This window comes from Tachyglossus aculeatus, chromosome 2, assembly GCF_015852505.1.
Source record: "Tachyglossus aculeatus isolate mTacAcu1 chromosome 2, mTacAcu1.pri, whole genome shotgun sequence".
NCBI lineage: Eukaryota > Metazoa > Chordata > Mammalia > Monotremata > Tachyglossidae > Tachyglossus > Tachyglossus aculeatus.
This window is the reverse complement of record NC_052067.1, coordinates 175,384,929-175,407,329: the sequence shown is the minus strand read 5'-3', so window position 1 is coordinate 175,407,329 and position 22,401 is coordinate 175,384,929. Positions and strand designations below refer to the sequence as shown.

At 51.3% G+C, this 22,401-nt stretch overlaps 1 protein-coding gene across 2 annotated transcripts in view; it reads left to right on the top strand.

Annotated features, from left to right (window-relative positions):
- Positions 1 to 1,359: 1,359 nt before the first annotated feature.
- Positions 1,360 to 22,401, top strand: part of EPHB6 (EPH receptor B6) — a 34,181-nt gene continuing 13,139 nt past the window's right edge. Inside the window, exons 1-2 of one of the 2 annotated variants that reach the window (XM_038760957.1) lie at positions 1,360 to 1,396; positions 21,546 to 21,758. In XM_038760957.1, coding sequence (XP_038616885.1) covers positions 21,638 to 21,758 — 121 coding nt within the window. In that variant the 5' untranslated portion in view covers positions 1,360 to 1,396; positions 21,546 to 21,637. Of the gene's footprint in view, positions 1,397 to 8,740; positions 8,769 to 21,545; positions 21,759 to 22,401 lie in introns of those variants that run through there. The other variant, XM_038760965.1, reaches the window with a different exon arrangement.

Genomic DNA, 22,401 nt, shown 5'->3' with positions numbered 1-22,401 from the left:
CTCCTCCCTCTCCCCACCCCCTGCTCCTTCCGCCCTTGTGCCCTCCCCGCGCCGCGCTCCGTGACTCGGTTCCCCCCCCCCCCCCCGTGCCCGGCGGCAGCGGGGGACCCTCCCCCCGGGCCTGGCTTAGCGCGACAACGACCGTCACGGCGCGGAACGCCGGCGGGCCCGGCGGGACACAGGACGGGAAGGCGGGCGGGATGGGGAGGAATGGGGCAGGGAATGGTGGGGAATGGTGGAGAACGGTGGGAAGGGAATGGTGGGGAATGGTGGGGAATGGTGGGAAGGGGAATGATGGGGAATGGTGGAGAACGGTGGGAAGGGAATGGTGGGGAATGGTGGAGAACGGTGGGAAGGGAATGGTGGGGAATGGTGGAGAAGGGAATGGAGGGGAATGATGGGGAATGGTGGAGAAGGGAATGGAGGGGAATGATTAGGAATGGTGGAGAAGGGAATGGAGGGGAATGATGGGGAATGGTGGAGAAGGGAATGGAGGGGAATGATGGGGAACGGTGGAAAACGGTGGGATGGGCCAGGCTGGAGAGAAGAAGAGACGGGGGAGGTGGAGCGGGCGTCGGGAGGGGAGGGAAGGGGAGTGGGGGGGAAAGGTGGAGGAGGGGCTAAGGAGGGGAAAACGGGGACAGGAGGAGGAGGAGGAGGAGGGGGCGGGGGGGAGGAGGAGCCGGGGGAGAAGGGGGGGAGGAGGAGGAGGAGGGACCGGGGGTCGGGGGGGCAGGGGAAAAACGAGGGTCGGGGGGCGGAGCTGGGTGCCATAGCCCCGGACTGGACTGGACAGGACCGGGCGGCCGCGACACTTGCCTTACAGCTCGGCCGGGGCGAGAGGCCGGGGGGGAGACACCCCGGACCCCCGGACCCCCAGGCCCCCCCGCCGCCCCCGCCCCCTCCCCGGATTCTCCCCCAAAGACCCCCGCCCCCGATCCGGACCCACCCCGGAGGGCACCGGCGGCCGAGGGGGAGGAGGGGGAGGAGCGCCGGATTTGGGGAGGGGGCTCCGGAGCGAGAGGCGCCGGCACCGGGAGACCCTCAGGTACCTACGGGGCGGGAGCGGGCCGGGGGGGGGGGGTCTGCGGGGAGGAAGGGGTTAAGGCGCCTTGAGCGGGTCTGGGGGCTTCTCCCGGGTCCTGCAAGCCTTTCCAGCCCCGGGGCCAGCCGAGCGGGACCGAATCCCGACTCCTTTTTCAATTCGATCGTGGTTCCTGAGAGCTTACCTTGTGCAGAGCACTGTGCTAAAGGCTTGGGAAAGGCAACTACAGCAATAGAGAGAGCCAAGCGGCTTGGGAAGTACCGTGGCCTAGTGGAACGATCTCGGACCTAAGAGTCAGAAGGACCGGGCTTCCAACGCCGAAGCCACCACTTGTCTGTTGTGCCACCTGGGGTAAGTCGCTTCACGTCTCTGGGCCTCAGTTCCCTCATCTGTAAAATGGGAATGGATTTGCTTGTATCCACTCGATTTGCTTGTATCCAGTCCAGCGCTTAGTCCAGTGTCTGGCACATAACGCTTAGAACAGTGCTTTACACATAGTGAGCGCTTAACAAATGCTATTATTATAGTAAGCGCATAGTTATTATCATTATTATTATTAATAAATAATACTCCCTGCCCACAACGAGGTCATAGAGGCAGGTGGGGGGTGGGGGGAGGCGGGGGTGCAGGCGGGGCAGAGGGGGTTGGTGGGAGGTGTTACCCCCCTTCTCGCGGAGGATTCCGCCCCCCCCACTCATTGTCTCCGCAGCGGGACCCCCGCCCCTCCCAGCTCCCCCCCCCGCCCCCCGAATCCAACAGCAGGTCGGGATGCCCCTCTCTCCTCCCGCTCCGGAGGGCTGGGGGCTCAGAGCTGGAGGCTGGGCCGGGGGCTGGGGGCTGGGAATTGGGTTGGGGGCTGGGGCCTGGGAGCTGGGTCGGGATCTGGGGGCCGGACTGGGGGCTGGGGGCTAAGCCGGGGACTGGCTGCTGGGGGCTGGGGGTTTAGGGGCCTGGGCCGGGGTCTGGGGTCTGGGGGTTGGGGGGTGGGCCTGGGCTGGGGGCTGAGCCCGGGCCGGGGTCTCGCCCGCCCCCCCGCCCCTCCTCCGATCCCCGCCTTCAGCCCCACCCGCCTCCGAATGGCGGGGAGCCCCCTCCGCGCTCTTTCCGCGGCCCCCCTCTCTCTCTGCCCCCTCTCCGTGCCCTCTCGGCGCCTTTCCCTCTTCCTCTGCCCCTCTCCACGCCCTTTCTGCTCCTTTCCCATCCTCGTGTCTCTCTCCACTTCAATCCATACTTCATGCTGCTGCCCGGATTATCTTTGTCCAGAAACGCTCTGGGCATATTACTCCCCTCCTCAAAAATCTCCAGTGGCTACCAATCAATCTGCGCATCAGGCAGAAACTCCTCACCCTGGGCTTCAAGGCTCTCCATCCCCTCACCCCCTCCTACCTCACCTCCCTTCTCTCCTTCTACAGCCCACCCTGCACCCTCCGCTCCTCTGCCGCTAATCTCGTCACCGTACCTCGTTCTCGCCTGTCCCGCCGTCGACCCCCGGCCCACCCACGTCATCCCCCGGGCCTGGAATGCCCTCCCTCTGCCCCTCCGCCAAGCTAGCTCTCTTCCTCCCTTCAAGGCCCTGCTGAGAGCTCACCTCCTCCAGGAGGCCTTCCCAGACTGAGCCCCTTCCTTCCTCTCCCCCTCGTCCCCCTCTCCATCCCCCCGTCTTACCTCCTTCCCTTCCCCACAGCACCTGTATATATGTATATATGGTTGTACATATTTATTACTCTATTTATTTATTTATTTATTTATTTTACTTGTACATTTCTATCCTATTTATTTTATTTTGTTGGTATGTTTGGTTCTGTTCTCTGTCTCCCCTTTTTAGACTGTGAGCCCACTGTTGGGTAGGGACTGTCTCTGTGTGTTGCCAATTTGTACTTCCCAAGCGCTTAGTACAGTGCTCTGCACATAGTAAGCGCTCAATAAATACGATTGATCGATTGATTGATTGATTTCGGCGCCCTCACCGCTCCCTCTCGGCGCCCTCCCCCGGGGAGCAGAGAGCCGGACCAGCCCGGCCAGCATCATGGGTTCTAATCCCGCCTCTGACACTTGTCTGCTGTGTGACCTTGGGCAAGCCACTTCACTTCTCTGTGCCTCAGTTACCTCATCTGTAACAGGGGAATAAGATCTGTGAGCCCCACGCGGGACAACCCGATTACCTTGTATCTACTCCAGCGCCTAGAACAGTGCTTGGCACATAGTAAGCATTTAACAAATAGCATCATTATTATTATTACTGTTCTCAGGGTCGCTGAGGTGCCACTCCCTCATCTGCCCAGAGATGAGAGCCCTGATGACTGGACCTGTATATATGTATATATGTTTCTACATATTTATTACTCTATTTATTTATTTTACTTGTCCACAACTATTCTATTTTATTTTGTTAGTATGTTTGGTTTTGTTCTCTGTCTCCCCCTTTTAGACTGTGAGCCCACTGTTGGGTAGGGACTGTCTCTATATGTTGCCAACTTGTACTTCCCAAGGGCTTAGTACAGTGCTCTGCACACAGTAAGCGCTCAATAAATACGATTGATTGATTGATTAATTGGACAGCTCCTAGAGCCCCCACCCTGGCCCCAGGGCCCAACCCGGCCCCCCGGAGGGCAGGCGGTGTGGGCAGGACCCCTCCCCCTCCCCATGGCGGAGGGGCTGGACTGGGCCCAGGGCGGAGATGGAGAGGACCTTACGAGTCCAGCTCGGGCCAGGGGATCAGGTTCCCATCCCGGACTGAGCCTGGCGAAACAGGTGGGGTGGAAGGTGGGGGATGGACCAGCAGGGCTTGGGATCCTTGGCCCGCCACATGCCCATGGCCTCCAGAGGTAGTGCGGGCAAGGGGAGGGTGGGCACCCATCCACCTGGCCCCAGGATACTTTGCTCTGCCCATCTCTAGTGGGGAAACTGAGGCATAGTGAGAGGAAGGGAGAGGCATAGAGGCCAAGGTGCCCTCTGGGCTCCTTTCTCTGGAATTTTTTTTAAGGATATTTGTTAAGCACTTACTATGTGCCAGGCCTGTACTAAGCGCTCGGGTAGATACATGCTGATCACTTGTGGCACAGTTCATGTCCCACACGAGGCTCACAGTCTTAATCCCCATTTTTCAGATGAGGTAACTGAGGCTCAGAGAAGTGAAGTGACTTGCCCGAAGTCACAGGGCAAACAGGTGGTGGAGCTGGAATTAGATCCAAGCCTTCTGATTCCCAGGCCTGAGCTCTATCCACTACACCAGGCTGCTTCTTAATTGGGCACCCAATCATTCATTCATTCAATCGTATTTATTGAGCGCTTACTGTGTGCAGAGCAGTGTACTAAGCACTTGGGAAGTACAAATCGGCAACATATAGAGATGGTTCCTACCCAACAATGGGCTCACAGTCTAGAAGACAGGCTCACAGTCTAGAAGACGGCTCACAGTCGATCCCTAGGGTCCTTTCGCTCCTCTTCCCGAGGATCCTGCCTGGCCCTGGCTCTGGCCCTTTCAGCTTGGGTCCACCCCTCTGGGCCTGAGGTCAGAACCCAGGGAGAGGGGCAGGTGGGGGCAAGCCCCAGAAACAAGCCCAGGCTTTGTGCCAGGCTATGTCTGTGCCATCTTCTTACCAGAGATCCAATGGGATAGATCCCGGTCTGAACCACCACGTCCACGGGGGCACAGACTTAACCAGGCCATGTATGCACACAATCTCTCTCTCTCACACACACACACATACACGCCTGGTTGCATTCTGTCACACACACAAGAATTCACAGACATTTAGACATGTAGTCCTGGTCCTACACACTCACAATGATTCACTGATTCACTCAATCATTAAATATGATTGATTGATTAAGAGACACACAGAAGCACCCTCATTATTTGTAGAAAGAAAGGGAAGGACAGAGAAGCCAGTTATTGGCAAAGCAGCATGGTCCAGTGGATAGAGCAACTGGCATGGGAGTCAGTGGGCCCTGGGTTCTAATCCTGGCTCTGCCACCTGCCTGCTGCGTGACCTTGGGTAATCCCACTTAACTTCTCTGTGCCTCAGTTATTTCATCTGTAAAATGGGGATTAACACAGACTGTTTCTAACTTGATTAGCCTGTGACCTCCCCAGAGCCATGTACAGTGCCTGGCACATAGTACTTAACAAATACCATTTTAAAAAAGCTAGCAACAGAAGTCTCTGGATATCCAATGTTATAAAAAATAAGTAGATTCCATTCACCTCCTTGCAACAGAATATGAACTGTATTTACTGAGCACCTACTGGGTGCAGAGTACCATAGTGGCTCAGTGGAAAGAGCCCGGGCTTGGGAGTCAGAGGTCATGGATTCTAATCCCGGCTCTGCCACATGTCTTCTGTGTGACCTTGGGCAAGTCACTTAACTTCTCTGAGCCTCAGTTACCTCATCTGTAAAATGGGATTAAGACTGTGAGCCCCACATGGGACAACCTAATCACCTTGTTTCCCCCCACCCCCGGCGCTTAAAAAAGTGCTTTGCACATAGTAAGCGCTTAACAAATGCTATCATTATTATTATTATAATAGAGAAACATAGAGAAACAGCATGGCTCATGTCCAAGATTGAATTCCTTATATTCCCTCCCAAACCCTGCCCTCTCCCTGACTTTCCCATCACTGTTGACAGCACTACCATCCTTCCTGTCTCACAAGCCCGCAACCTTGGTGTCGTCCTCGACTCCGCTCTCTTGTTCACCCCTCACATCCAGTCCGTCCATCACCAGTCCGTCACCAAATCCTGCCGGCCTCAGCTTCGCAACATTGCCAAGATCCGCCCTTTCCTCTCCATCCAAACCGCTACCCTACTCGTTCAAGCCCTCATCCTACCCCGACTGGATTACTGCATCTGATCCTCGGAGACTTCAATATCCACATGGATATCCCTAACGACTCCTCTGCCTCCCGCCTTCTATCTCTCCTTGACGCTGCCAACCTCTTCCTCCACCCCACCTCACCCACTCACCAACTTGGTCATACCCTCGACCTCATCATCTCCTACCGCTGCACTGTGTCCACCCTCACCAACTCTGTGATCCCTCTCTCTGATCATAATCTTCTCACCTGCCTCCTCACTCACACACCTTTCCCCCGTAAATCCGTATTACTCCCTCACAGAGATCTCCGCTCTCTGGACCCCACCCATCTTTCGGAGCGCCTCACACCCCACCTCGCCGCCCTCTCCTCTCTACCCAGTCTTGATGATCAGATTACTGCTCTCAACTCTACCCTTTCTACTCAGGTAGACTCGCTCGCTCCCCTTTCCCTTCGCCGCTCTCGCACCACTAACCCACAGCCCTGGATCACTGCCACTGTCCGCCTCCTTCGCTCTTATGCTCGAGCTGCCGAACGCTGCTGGCGAAAGTCTAAACACCATGCCAACCTCGTTCACTTCAAGTTTATCCTTTCCTGCCTTAACTCAGCCCTCTCTTCTGCCAGACAAAACTATTTCTCCTCCCTTATTGACACCCATGCCCATCACCCCCGCCAGCTCTTCCGTACATTCAACTCCCTTCTCAGGCCCCCGGTTCCTCCCCCTCCTCCTTCCCTCACCCCCAACGATCTGGCCTCCTACTTCATTAACAAAATTAAATCCATCAGGTCCGACCTCCCCAAAGTCTCTTCCCCCCTTTCTCCAACCCCCCGGCTCTCAACACTCTCTGCTACTCTCCCCTCCTTCCCAGCGGTATCCTCAGAGGAACTCTCCTCCCTCCTCTCAAGTGCTACTCCAGCCACCTGTGCTTCTGACCCCATTCCCTCTCATCTTATGAAATCTCTCGCTCCATCCCTTCTCCCCTCCTTAACTTCCATCTTCAACCGCTCACTCTCCACTGGTTCCTTCCCCTCTGCCTTCAAACACGCCCATGTCTCTCCCATCCTAAAAAAACCCTCTCTTGACCCCACCTCACCTTCTAGTTATCGTCCCATATCCCTCCTACCATTCCTTTCCAAACTCCTTGAACGAGTTGTCTACACACGCTGCCTAGAATTCCTCAACAACAACTCTCTCCTCGACCCCCTCCAGTCTGGCTTCCGTCCCCTTCATTCCACGGAAACTGTGCTCTCAAAGGTCACCAATGACCTCCTGCTTGCCAAATCCAACGGCTCCTACTCTATCCTAATCCTCCTCGACCTCTCAGCTGCCTTTGACACTGTGGACCACCCCCTTCTCCTCCACACGTTATCTGACCTTGGCTTCACAGACTCCGTCCTCTCCTGGTTCTCCTCTTATCTCTCCGGTCGTTCTTTCTCAGTCTCTTTTGCAGGCTCCTCCTCCCCCTCCCATCCTCTTACGGTGGGGGTTCCCCAAGGTTCAGTGCTTGGTCCCTTTCTGTTCTCAATCTACACTCACTCCCTTGGTGACCTCATTCGCTCCCACGGCTTCAACTATCATCTCTACGCTGATGACACCCAGATCTACATCTCTGCCCCTGCTCTCTCCCCCTCCCTCCAGGCTCGCATCTCCTCCTGCCTTCAGGACATCTCCATCTGGATGTCCGCCCGCCACCTAAAGCTCAACATGTCGAAGACTGAGCTCCTTGTCTTCCCTCCCAAACCTTGTCCTCTCCCTGACTCTCCCATCTCTGTTGACGGCACTACCATCCTTCCCGTCTCACAAGCCCGCAACCTTGGTGTCATCCTCGACTCTGCTCTCTCATTCACCCCTCACATCCAAGCCGTCACCAAAACCTGCCGGTCTCAGCTCCGCAACATTGCCAAGATCCGCCCTTTCCTCTCCATCCAAACTGCTACCCTGCTCATTCAAGCTCTCATCCTATCCCGTCTGGACTACTGCACTAGCCTTCTCTCTGATCTCCCATCCTAGTGTCTCTCTCCACTTCAATCCATACTTCATGCTGCTGCCCGGATTATCTTTGTCCAGAAACGCTCTGGACATATTACTCCCCTCCTCAAAAACCTCCAATGGCTACCGATCAATCTGCGCATCAGGCAGAAACTCCTCACCCTGGGCTTCAAGGCTGTCCATCACCTCGCCCCCTCCTACCTCACCTCCCTTCTCTCCTTCTACTGCCCATCCCGCACCCTCCGCTCTTCCACCACTAATCTCCTCACTGTACCTCGCTCTCGCCTGTCCCGCCATCGACCCCCGGCCCACGTCATCCCCCGGGCCTGGAATGCCCTCCCTCTGCCCATCCGCCAAGCTAGCTCTCTTCCTCCCTTCAAGGCCCTGCTGAGAGCTCACCTCCTCCAGGAGGCCTTCCCAGACTGAGCCCCTTCTTTCCTCTCCCCCTCGTCCCCCTCTCCATCCCCCCGTCTTACCTCCTTCCCTTCCCCACAGCACCTGTATATATGTATATATGGTTGTACATATTTATTACTCTATTTATTTATTTATTTATTTATTTTACTTGTACATTTCTATCCTACTTATTTTATTTTGTTGGTATGTTTGGTTCTGTTCTCTGTCTCCCCCTTTTAGACTGTGAGCCCACTGTTGGGTAGGGACTGTCTCTATGTGATGCCAATTTGTACTTCCCAAGCACTTAGTACAGTGCTCTGCACATAGTAAGCGCTCAATAAATACGATTGATTGATTGATTGATTGATCAGCCTCCTCTCCGATCTCCCATCCTCCTGTCTCTCCCCACTTCAATCCATACTTCACGCCGCTGCCCGGATCGTCTTTGTGCAGAAACGCTCGGGGCATGTTACTCCCCTCCTCAAAAATGTCCAGTGGCTACCAGTCAACCTACGCATCAGGTAAAAACTCCTCACCCTCGGCTTCAAGGCTGTCCATCACCTCGCCCCCTCCTACCTCACCTCCCTTCTTTCCTTCTCCAGCCCAGCCCGCACCCTCCGCTCCTCTGCCACAAGTCTCCTCACCGTTAGGCCTCGTTCTCGCCTGTCCCGCAGTCGACCCCCGGCCCACGTCCTCCCCCTGGCCTGGAATGCCCTCCCTCCGCACATCCGCCAAGCTAGCTCTCTTCCTCCCTTCAAAGCCCTACTGAGTGCTCACCTCCTCCAGGAGGCCTTCCCAGACTGAGCCCCCTCCTTCCTCTCCCCCTCCTCCCCATCCCGATCCCCCCGCCTTACCTCAATCATCAATCAATCAATCGTATTTATTGAGTGCTTACTGTGTGCAGAGCACTGTACTAAGCACTTGGGAAGTACAAGTTGGCAACATATAGAGACAGTCCCTACCCAACAGTGGGCTCACAGTCTAGAAGGGGGAGACAGAGAACAAAACCAAACATATTAACAAAATAAAATAAATAGAATAAATATGTACAAGTAAAATAAATAAATAAATAAATAGAGTGATAAATATGTACAAATATATATACATACATACAGGTGCTGTGGGGAAGGGAAGGAGGTAAGTTGGGGGGATGGAGAAGTTATTACCTCCTTCCCCGCCCCACAGCACCTGTATATATGTATATATGTTTGTACATATTTATTACTCTATTTATTTATTTTAGTTGTACATATTTATTCTATTTATTTTATTTGGTTTATATGTTTTGTTTTGTTGTCTGTCTCCCCCTTCTAGACTGTGAGTCTGCTGTTGGGTAGGGACCATCTCTATATGTTGCAAACTTGTACTTCCCAAGCGCTTAGTACAGTGCTCTGCACACAGTAAGCGCTCAATAGATATGATTGAATGAATTGAATGAATGAATGAAAGAGCATGGGCTTTGGAGTCAGAGGTCATGGGTTCAAATTCTGACTCTGCCAACTGTCAGCTGTGTAACTTTGGGTAAGTCACTTCACTTCTTTGTGCCTCAGTTACCTCAACTGTAAAATGGCGATTAAGACTGTGAGCCCCCTGTGGGACAACCTGATCACTTTGTAATAATAATAATAATGTTGGTGTTTGTTAAGCGCTTACTCTGTGCAAAGCACTGTTCTAAGTGCTGGGGTAGATACAAGGTAATCAGGAAGTAATCTCCCCAGTAACCTCCCCAGCGCTTAGAACAGTGCTTTGCATATAGTAAGCACTTAATAAATGCCATCATTATTATATTAGGTGATAGAGGAACACACAAAATAAGGAAAAAATGCAATCCTTTCCAATGAGGAGTTTTATCTTCTAGTAGGAGAGAGACAGTAGAGGAACTTAACAAATTCATGTAGATCAACTACCTTCTCCACCCAGATGTTTTGAAATAGAGAGACAGTAGAAAAACTAACAAATTCATGTAAATGAATTACAATCAACTGTATTTATTGAGTGCTTACTACATGCAGAGCACTGTACTGAGTGTACAGTAGAACAGAATTAGCAGGCATATTCCCTGCCCATAACGACCTTAGAATCTAGAATAATATACAGTGGTCCAGAAACCCTATCTGGTAAGAAAAGTCAGATTCAGCTGTGGAAAAATAATGAAAGTAATGTCTGTGTTTGCACATTGCAATGTAGAAATTTAAAAAATGCTGTATGTCAGATCACTGACCCATCCAGCCCGGTATTCCTTTTTCAAAAGTGACATCAATAAATGTTTAGAGGGACGGTACTGAATGCTTCCCTTTTGGACTTAGATATAAATCCTGATTTAGATACACATTTTACTGGCAGTTAACAGTTGAGAAGATCACTGTGATTGTGCCAGGGCATAGAGGAGATCTCCTAAAATCTACATCAAGTAGGCCATTTGTATTTAGAAATGAATAAACCAGTAGAAGGTAGAGAACAGACGTTTGCCCTCCAATTTTGTAGGAAATGAGTGGCTCATTGACTTATTAGCTTGGCTCACACGTTCTGAGGATTTGAAAGACAAGCCTTGGGTAAGTAAGCACGTCCTTCTGTAGATATTTGGTATACACATGGTCAATTGGGATGCCTGTAGTTTTGAGCCAAGGGGGGATATAGGACCATCATGTCCCACAGCAGCATGGCTTAGTGGAAAGAACTCGGGCCTGGGAATCAGGACACCTGGGTTCTAACCCTGGGTTTGTGACCTGTCTGCTGTGTGACATTGAGCAAATTTTCCTCTGCTCCTCCTCCCGTCCCCATCACCTCTAGTCCCTCCCTCTGCTCTACCCCCTTTCATTTATTCATTGAATCGTATTTATTGAGCACTTACTGTGTGCAGAGCACTGTACTAAGCTCTTGGGAAGTACAAGTTGGTAACATATAGAGATGATCCCTACCCAACAGTGGGCTTACAGTCTAAAAGGGGCCCCCTTCCCCTCCCCACAACACTTGTGTATATTTGTGCATATTTATTATTCTGTTTGCTAATGATGTGTATATATCTATAATTCCATTTATTTTGATCAATCAATCAATCAATCATATTTATTGAGCACTTACTGTGTGCAGAGCACTGTACTAAGTGCTTGGGAAGTACAAGTTGGCAACATATAGAGACGGTCCCTACCCAACAGTGGGCTCACAGTCTAGAAGGGGGAGACAGAGAACAGAACAAAACATATTAACAAAATAAAATAAATAGAATAGATATGTACAAGTAAAATAAATAAATAGAGTAATAAATACGTACAAACATATATACACACATACAGGTGCTGTGGGGAAGGGAAGGAGGTAAGGCGGGGGGGTGGAGAAGGGGAGGAGCGGGAGAGGAAGGAGGGGGCTCGGACAGCTATTGATACCTGTCTACTTGTTTTGTTTTGTTGTCTGTCTCCCCCTTCTAGGCTATGAGCCCATTGTTGGGTAGGGATTGTCTCTTATCTGTTGCTGAATTGTACTTTCCAGGCACTTAGTACACTGCTCTGCACACAGTAAGTGCTCAATAAATATGATTAAATGAATGAATGAATGAATCATTGGCCCTGCTGAGAGCTCACCTCCTCCAGGAGGCCTTCCCAGACTGAGCCCCTTCCTTCCTCTCCCCCTCGTCCCCCTCTCCATCCCCCCATCTTACCTCCTTCCCTTCCCCACAGCACCTGTATATATGTATATATGGTTGTACATATTTATTACTCTATTTATTTATTTATTTTACTTGTACATATCTATCCTATTTATTTTATTTTGTTGGTATGTTTGGTTTTGTTCTCTGTCTCCCCCTTTTAGACTGTGAGCCCACTGTTGGGTAGGGACTGTCTCTATGTGTTGCCAGTTTGTACTTCCCAAGCGCTTAGTACAGTGCTCTGCACATAGTAAGCGCTCAATAAATACGATTGATGATGATGATGATGATCATATTTATGGAGCACATACTGTGTGCACAGCACTGTACTAAGCACTTGGGAAGTACAGTTCAGCAACAAATAGAGACAATCCCTGCCTACATCCGGCTCATAGTCTACAAAGGGGGAGACAGACATCGAAGCAAGTAAACAAGCATCAGATTCCTACCACCACTCACAGACATGCACACGTATTGCCCGCTCTTCAAACCCAGGCTCCTTGAGGACAGGGATACATTGTTTCTGCTAACTGTATTGTACCCTTCCGAGGGTTTAGTGCAATGTTCTGTGCAGAGTCAATGCTCAATAAATGCTATGGATTGAGTGCCCGTTCATGCTCTTAAACACATACACACCGCAGAGCTACTGATTATGTGTTAGTTCCGCCCCTTGGAGGTACCCAGCCTGTGTAGAAACCCTTTGTTCTTCCACCCTGTCCCTAATCAATCAATCCATCATATTTATTGAGCACTTACTGTAAACAGAGCACCATGCTAAGTGCTTTGGAGAGTGGTATATCAGAGTTATACTGTTATATAACAGAGTTGGGCTGTTCCCAGCCACAAGCCAATATTCTGGCCATACCTCTCATCTCTCCCATTTGTGCTTCCTCATCACACTGTTTCACTGGCTTGGAACTCCTTCCCTCCCCACATCAGGGACAACTTGACACCTGTCCACATGTTTTGTTTTGTTGTCTGTCTCCCCCTTCTATTCATTCATTCAATCATATTTATTGAGCACTTTCTGTGTGCAGAGCACTGTACTAAGCGCTTAGGAAGCACAAGTTGGCAACACCGAGAGATGGTCCCTACCCAACAACGGGCTCACAGTCTAGAGGGGGGAGACAGACAACAAAACAAAACATGTGGACAGGTGTCAAGTCATCAGAATAAATAGAAGTAAAGCTAGATGCACATCATTAACAAAACAAATAGAATAGTAAATATGTACAAGTAAAATAAATATATTAATAAACCTGTACAAACATATATACAGGTGCTATGGGGAGGGGAAGGAGGTAGGGCAGGGGGGATGGGGAGGGGGAGAGGAAAGAGGGGGGCTCAGTCTGGGAAGGCCTCCTGGAAGAGGTGAGCTCTCAGTAGGGCTTTGAAGGAAGGAAGAGAGCTAGCTTGGCAGATGTGCAGAGGGAGGGCATTCCAGGCCAGGGGGAGGATGTGGGCCGGGGGTTGACAGCGGGACAGGTGAGAACAAGGCACAATGAGGAGGTTAGTGGCAGAGGAGTGGAGGGTGCAGGCTGGGCTGTAGAAGGAAAGAAGGGAGGTGAGGTAGGAGGGGGCCAGGTGATGGAGAGCCTTGAAGCTGAGAATGAGGAGTTTTTGCCTGATGCGTAGACAGATATGTACATAAGTGATGTGCAGCTGAGGGTGGAGTGAATATTAAACACATACAATGAGGAGGTTAGCGGCAGAGGAGTGGAGGGTGCAGGCTGGGCTGTAGAAGGAAAGAAGAGAGGTGAGGTAGGAGGGGGCCAGGTGATGGAGAGCCTTGAAGCCGAGAGTGAGGAGTTTTTGCCTGATGCGTAGACAGATATGTACATAAGTGATGTGCAGCTGAGGATGGAGTGAATATTAAGCACTTGAAGGAACAAAATCAAGTGTGTAGTTGACATAGAAGACAGGGGATTAGGGGAAATGAGAACTTAGTTGGAGAAGTCTTCCCCTGATTTTTTCCTTTCACTCCTCTTACAACACTTTCATCTCGTTTAGTTCTGGCATTCTTGTTTTATTACCAGGATGGTGTCGATTGGTTTATCTGTAATATATTTGTTATATTTTCAATGTATTAATTTCATCTGTAAGTTATTTACTTATAATAATGTCTGTCTCTCCCTTTAGACTGTAAGCTCATTATGGGCAGGGAACGTGTCTGTTTGTATTATATTGTACTCCCCGAAGCACTTAGTACACTGCTCTGCACTCAGTAATTGATGCTATTTGTAAATCAGTAAAAAAATATGGAATGGGGAGTCAAATGTTGGGCAAGAAAATATTTGAATCTAAAGGATTTGGGAAGTACAGGTGACAAAAATAATCACAGGAGGGAAGTGTAGTTAAGGAAAAGAAAAATGAGATAAATTAGTAAAATATTCCCGGATACACTAGAAAACAGGCTTATCTAATGAAATTAAATGGAAAGTAAAAGCCAAAGCTGAGTACTTAAAGAGACCTTGAGGAATCTCTGTGAAATTGTCATGGTGAAAATCAGCGAGGTTCCCATTCCTGCTTTGTAAACTTTGGAATAATGATGATAATTATGGTATTGTTAAGTGCCAAGCACTCAACTGAACACTGGCGTAGATACAAGATATTCGGATTGGACACAGTCCCAGTTCAGCGCGAGGCTCACAAGGAGAACGGTTATTGACTCCCCACTTTACAGTGGAGGAAAATGAGGCCCAGAAAAATTAAGCTACTTGCTCAAGGTCACACAGCTGGCAAGTGATAAAACTGGGTTGAAAATCCAGATCCTCTCAGTCCCAGGTCTGTATTCATCTTTAGTATTCTCTGTTGCAATCTTTCTTGTCTTATTCTGTCGAGTTGTCTCCGACCTATAGTGCCTCCATGGACACATCTCTCCCAGAATCCCCCCACCTCCACCTGCATTCGTTCTAGACTGTGAGCCCGTTGTTGGGTAGGGACCATCTCTATATATTGCCAACTTGTACTTCCCAAGCGCTTAGTACAGTGTTCTGCACACAGTAAGCGCTCAATAAAGACGATTGAATGAAGGAATGAATCAGACCGATCCCAACTCTCCCATCCTTTACAGCCCTCCTCATGTCCCACCTCTTTCAGCAACCTACCCTGATTAATTAATGATTATTATGTTTAAGTGCTTACTATGTGTCATCCACTGTTCTAAGAACTGGGGGTATATACAAGTTATTCAAATCAGAAACAGTCCTTGCTCCCATAGGGCTCACAGTCTAAGTAGGAAAGAGGGCATGTATTTAATCCCTATTTTACAGATGAGGACACTGAGGCACAGAGAAGTTGAGTGACTTGCCAAAGTTCACCCAGCGGGCAAATGGCAGAGCTGGGTTTAGAACCCAGGGCCTCTGACCCCCAGGACCATGCCCTTTCCACTAGACCACACTGCTCATCCTCCAGCCCCCTGAGCAATATCCTCCTACTAAGCAACTTCAGCATTTATAATAATAATCAATCAATCAATCAATCGTATTTATTGAGCGCTTACTGTGTGCAGAGCACTGTACTAAGCGCTTGGGAAGTACAAATTGGCAACACATAGAGACAGTCCCTACCCAACAGTGGGCTCACAGTCTAAAAGTCTAATAATAGTAACTATGGTGTTTGTTAAGTGCTTACTATGTGCCGAGCACTGTTCTAAGCGCTGGGGTAGATACAAGGTAATCAGGTTGTCCCACATGGGGCTCACAGTCTTCAGCCCCATTTTACAGATGAGGTAACTGAGGCACAGAGAAGTGAAGTGGCTTGCCCAAGGTCACACAGCAGATAAATGGCGGAGCCGGGATTAGAACCCGTGTCCTCTGACTCCCAAGTCCGTGATCTTTCCACTAAACCATGCAGCTTCGCTGAATTGTACTTCCCAAGCGCTTAGTACAGTGTTCTGCGCACAGTAAGTGCTCAGTAAATACGATTGAATGAATTCCCATCTCAGCACTCAAGTGCAGGTTTACTCAGTTATTTAAAATAAATATCTGTACCAATAGCTGTACACATTAGCTGTAAATGTCCTTATGTGTCTCCCTCATTAGAGTGTAAGCTCCCTATGCATGGTCCTGTCACTTTATTATTCTGTACTTTCCAGTGCATTGCCCCAAGTGGGTGCTCAGTAAATATTACTACTACAACTACGGCCAGTACGAACCTCCTCCCCAGCCCGTTCCTTTCCCCGGGAGGCTTCTAGGGAAGCAATGTAGCCTAGCAGCCTAGAAGCAGCAGGGTCTGGGAGCCAGAGGACCTGGGTTCTATTCACAGCAGTACCACTCACCTTCTCTGTGACCCTGGGCAAGTCACTTAACTAGAGAAGCAGCGTGACTCAGTGGAAAAAGCCTGGGCTTGGGAGTCAGAGATCATGGGTTCGAATTCCGACTCCGCCACTTGTCAGCTGTGTGACCTTGGCAAGCCACTTAACTTCTCTGTGCCTCAGTTACCTCAGCTGTAAAATGGGGATAATAATAATAATAATAATAATGGCATTTATTAAGCGCTTACTATGTGCAAAGCACTGTTCTAAGCGCTGGGGAGGTTACAGGGTGATCAGGTTGTCCCACGTGGGGCTCACAGTCTTCATCCCCATTTTACAGATGAGGTAACTGAGGCACAGAGAAGTTAAGTGACTTGCCCAAAGTCACGCAGCTGACAAGTGGCGGAGCCGGGATTTGAACCCATGATCTCTGACTCCAAAGCCCGGGCTCTTTCCACTGAGCCACGCTGCTTCTCTAAGCAGGGATTAAGACTGTGAGCCCCACGTGGGACAACCTGATCACCTTGTACCCTCCCCAGTGCTTAGAACAGTGCTTGGCACATAGTAAGCACTTAACAAATGCCATTATAATAATAATAACTTCTCTGTGGCTCAGCTTCCTCATCTGTCAAATGGGGTATAAATACCTGATCCCCAGGTGGAGACTGGGACCGTGTCCAATCTGATTATCTTGTATCTGCCCCAGCATTCAGAGCTCTAGACTGAACGCTTATTATGGACATGGAATGTATCTACCAACTCTGTTATACTGTACTCTCCCAGGCACTTAGTACAGTAAGTACTCTGCACACAATAAACACTCAATAAATTCCTTTGATTAATTGACTACAGTGTGAGACATAGTGCTTAACAAATACTATATTATTTGTTATGTATTATTATACTATATGATTTTTATTATCATCATCGTCATTATTGCCTCTGAGATTGAGTGCTTGGAGGAGAGTGATTGAGGTCACATGTGTGCAGATACTGTCAATTGTGCAGGAGCTCGCTGAGGTGCCAAGTGTTTGCCCAGGCCTGGGGGTCTCAGAAGAGAAGGAGTGATGTTCTGGGTACCCACCCCCTCCCCAACTCTCTTTCCTTCTGGAGCCCCTGCCCTCCCGCCTCCCCTCCAGGCAGCAGCCCCCCCACCGCATCCGTGTTTCTGCAATTGGGGTGGATCTGTAGGCCTGCAGGGTCGGGGCAAGAGGAAAAGTAGCATGGTTTAGTGGAAAGGGCACAGGCTTGGAAGTCAGAGGATGTGGGCTCTAATCCCGGCTCTGCAGTTTGTCTGCTTTGTGACCTTGGGGAAGCCACTTCACTTCTCTGTGCCTCAGCTCCCTCATCTGTAAAATGGGGATAATAATAATAATAATGATGGTATTTGTTAAGCGCTTACTATGTGCAAACCACTGTTTGCACTATGTGCCAAGCACTGTACTAAGCACTGGGGGGTTACAAGGTGATCAGGTTGTCCCACGTGGGGCTCACAGTCTTAATCCCCATTTTACAGATAAGGGAACTGAGGCACAGAGAAGTTAAGTGACTTGCCTAAAGTCACACAGCTGACAATTGGCGGAGCCATGATTTGAATCCCTGACCTCTGACTCCAAAGCCCGTGCTCTTTTCACTGAGTCACGCCGCTTCTCTAATGAAGACTGTGAGCCCCACGTGGGACAACCTGATTACCATGTATCTACCCCAGTGCTTAGAACAGTACTTGGCACATAGTAAGCGCTTAACAAACACCATAATAGTAATTATTATTGGAAGGAAGCAGAGAAGGAGGGAGGGAGGGAGGGAGGAAGAAGACAGAGGGCTCCCCTGCCAGAAGCAGAGAAGGTGCCATGGGGACAGCTGACAGCTGACTTCTGAGGAGCGGGGTGAGGTTTATGGTGGGGATGAGAGAGACGTGTGTGTGGTGTGCAGACAGGGGACATCTGTGCCCACTAAGGAATTGCAGTCCGGCCTGGCGGCCCTGCCAAATAAGGGTTATGTGGGGTATGTTGGGGCTTCATTCATTCAATCGCATTTACTGAGTGCTTACTGTGTGCAGAACACTACTAAGCGCTTGGAAAGTACAATGCAGAAATAGAGAGACAATCCCTGCCCACAGTGAGATCATAATCTAGTGGAGGGGAGACAGACTTCAATACAAGTAAACAGGCATTGATATAAACAAAATTATAGCTATATACATATATGCATAAGTGCTGCGGAGCAGGGAGTTGGGGGAAGAGCAAAAAGAGCGAGTCAAGGGGATGTGGAAGGGAGGGGGAGTTGAGGAAAGTGTGGCTTGGTCTGGGAAGGCCTCTTGGAGGAGGTGCGCCTTCAGTAGGGCGTTGAAGGCGGGGAAGAGTGGTTGTCTGACATGAGGAGGGAGGGTGTTTCAGGCCAGAGGCAGGACGCGAGCCAGGCAAGCTGGAGGCCCAGGGAGAAGGTTACCCTGGGGGATCGGGGATAGGGGGGCCCGGGGGGCTTGGGCAGGGTGGCGGAGGAACGGCCACCGAGGCGGCGGATGGTAAAGCCCGGTCCTTGCCAGCCCTGCAGACACCACTGACCCCGCTGTCTCTGCTCTTGCTCCCAATCAATCAATCAATCAATCAATCGTATTTATTGAGCACTTACTGTGTGCAGAGCACTGTACTAAGCACTTGGGAAGTACAAGTTGGCAACATACAGAGACAGTCCCTACCCAACAGTGGGCACACAGTCTAGAAGGGGGAGACAGAGAACAAAACCAAACATATTAACAAAATAAAATAGAATAGATATGTACAAGTAAAATAAATAAATAGAGTAATAAATATGTACAAACATATATACATATATATAGGTGCTGTGGGGAAGGGAAGGAGGTAAGACGGTGGGATGGAGAGGGGGAGGAGGGGGAGAGGAAGGAGGGGGCTCAGTCTGGGAAGGCCTCCTGGAAGAGGTGAGGTCTCAGTAGGGCCTTGAAGGGAGGAAGAGAGCTAGCTTGGCGGATGTTGGGAGGGAGGGCATTCCAGGCCAGGGGGATGACGTGGGCCGGGGGTCGACAGCGGGACAGGTGAGAAAGAGGCCTAACGGTGAGGAGATTAGCGGCAGAGGAGCGGAGGGTGCGGGCAAGGCTGTAGAAGGAGAGAAGGGAGGTGAGGTAGGAGGGGGCGAGGTGATGGACAGCCTTGAAGCCGAGGGTGAGGAGTTTCTGCCTGATGCGCAGATTGATTGGTAGCCACTGGAGATTTTCGAGGAGGGGAATAACATGCCCAGAGCGTTTCTGGACAAAGACAATCCGGGCAGCAGCATGAAGTATGGATTGAAGTGGGGAGAGACACGAGGATAGGAGATCAGAGAGAAGGCTGATGCAGTAGTCCAGATGGGATAGGATGAGAGCTTGAATGAGCAGGGTAGTGGTTTGGATGGAGAGGAAAGGGCGGATCTTGGCAATGTTGCGGAGCTGAGACTGGCAGGTTTGGGTGACGGCTTGGATTTGAGGGGTGAATGAGAGAGCGGAGTCGAGGATGACACCAAGGTTGTGGGCTTGTGAGACGGGAAGGATGGTAGTGCCGTCAACAGTGATGGGAAAGTCAGGGAGAGGGCAGGGTTTGGAAGGGAAGACAAGGAGTTCAGTCTTGGACATGTTGAGTTTTAGGTGGCGGGCAGACATCAAGATGGAGATGTCCTGAAGGCAGGAGGAGATGTGAGCCTGGAGGGAGGGGGAGAGAGCAGGGGCAGAGATGTAGATTTGGGTGTCTTCAGCGTAGAGATGATAGTTGAAGCCATGGGAGTGAATGAGGTCACCAAGGGAGTGAGTGTAGATTGAGAACAGAAGTGGACTGAGAACTGAACCTTGGGGAACCCCCACAGTAAGGGGATGGGAGGGGGAGGAGGAGCCTGCAAAAGAGACTGAGAATGAATGACCGGAGAGATAAGAGGAGAACCAGGAGAGGACGGAGTCTGTGAAGCCAAGGTCAGATAGCGTGTTGAGGAGAAGGGGGTGGTCCACAGTGTCGAAGGCAGCTGAGAGGTCGAGGAGGATTAGGATAGAGTATGAGCCGTTGGATTTGGCAAGCAGGAGGTCATTGGGGACCTTTGAGAGGGCAGTTTCCGTGGAATGTAGGGGACGGAAGCCAGACTGGAGGGAGTCGAGGAGAGAGTTGTTGTTGAGGAATTCTAGGCAGCGTGTGTAGACAACTCATTCAAGGAGTTTGGAAAGGAATGGCAGGAGGGAGATGGGGCGATAACTAGAAGGTGAGGTGGGGTCAAGAGAGGGTTTTTTTAGGATGGGAGAGACATGGGCATGTTTAAAGGCAGAGGGGAAGGAACCAGTGAAGAGTGAGCCGTTTTAAGTTGGAAGTGAAGGAGGGGAGAAGGGACCGAGCGAGAGATTTTATGAGATGAGAGGGAATGGGGCAGAAGCACAGGTGGCCGGAGTAGCACTTGAGAGGAGGGAGGAGAGCTCCTCTGAGGATACTGCTGGGAAGGATGGGAGAGTAGCGGAGAGTGTTGAGAGCCGGGGGGTTGGAGAAGGGGAGGGGAAGTGACTTTGGGGAGGTCGGACCTGATGGATTTAATTTTATTAATGAAGTACCGGCAGCCGGGGGTGGGGGGGCTCCCCAGCTCTGTGACCCCTCCCCGGGCTGACCCCCGGCCCATCCGGCCCCACCACACCCACACCCGAGGCTTGCGTTCTGCCACCAGCCTCTGCCTCTGCCTCTGCCCCCGAGCCCTCCACCCTGCCCCTTCAGCGCCCCCTCCCCCTCAATCCTCCCCCCAGCGCCCCCTCCCCCTGAATCCTCCCCCCAGAGCCCCACCCCCTGAACCCTCCCTCCAGAGCCCCCTCCCCCTGAATCCTCCCTCCAGCCTCCCCTCCCCTGAATCCCCCCCAGCATCCTTCCCCCCAGCTCCCCTCCCCCTGAATCCTCTCCCCAGCATTTTCTCTTTCCACGGGCTTGGGAGTCAGAGGTTGTGGGTTCTAATCCCGGGCCCCGTCACCTTTCTGCTCTGTGACCTTGGGCACGTGACTGTGAGCCCCACGTGGGACAACCTGATTGCGTTGGGTTTACCCCAGCACTTAGAACAGTGCTTAGCACATACTAAACGCTGAACAAATACCGTCATCATTATTAGTAGTAGTAGTAGACAGTCTCTTTCCACAAGGAGCTCACACTTTACAGGTGGAGGTGTACAGAAGATGAGGTGTCCGAGAGCACATAATATCCAAGGAAACGCCGGGGGGTGTTCTGGTTTCCGGGAGATGGGGTCTTCGAAGAGAGGAGAATAGTCCGGAGGGGTGGAGATTCCCGGGGGAGGGCATTGGGCGAGGGGAGAAGGGGAGGAATCCGGGGGATGGGGTATCTGGTGAGGAATAATTGTAGCCGTCCCTTTCCCTTTTCCATTTGTGTGCCCCCCCAGGAGCTGACCCCGGAGTCCGGAAAGAGCATCAACCTCCTCCCCGCCCCACCCTCCACCAGTTGGGAAGATGATGAGACCCTCACAGATACCCCATGGTTGCTAAGAACCTCACCGGGCCGTGGGGCACAGGTCGGGGGATGTGGGCCCCGTTCCTGCGTCTTCATCTGTGCCTCTGGGCGCTCGGCCTCCTGCCTCCCACAGCAGCCCTGGAAGGTAAGGAGACCCCGTCCCCACCCTCGCCCCTACCCCAGGATCTGGGAATTGGGAAGGCTGGGAGGAGACTGGGCATGGAGGAATAGGGGGTGGAGACATGGGATGGAGGAGAGATGGGAGAAGGAAGAGAGCTCTGAACGGGCCAGTGACTTTTCACCTACCCAGGGTCGGGGGGAACAGGAGAAGCCTGTCGGTGAGGGGGAAAGGGGGCTGGGCTGTGGGGGGTTGGACCCGAGGCCGGGGTGATGGAATTGGTCCAGGTGTCCTGCTATGGGGAGTCTGGATGGGGGACGAAAGGGGCAGGGGAGATGGAGGCTGGAGAGATGGTGGGGAGAGAGGAATAATAATATCATCACAATTATGACATTTGTTAAGTGTTTACTACATGCCAGGCACTGTACTAAGTGCTGGGGTGGATACAAGCAAATTGGGTTGGACCCAATCCCTGTCCCATGTGGGGCTCACGGTCTCAACCCCCGTTTCCCAGATGAGGTAACTGAGGCACCGAGAAGTGAAGTGACTTGCTCAAGGTCACACAGCAGACAAGTGGCGGAGTGGGGATTAGAACCCATGACCTTCTGACTCCCAGGCCCCTGCTGTATTCACTAGGCCATGCTGCTTCTCTGTGTGAAACGAGTGGGGA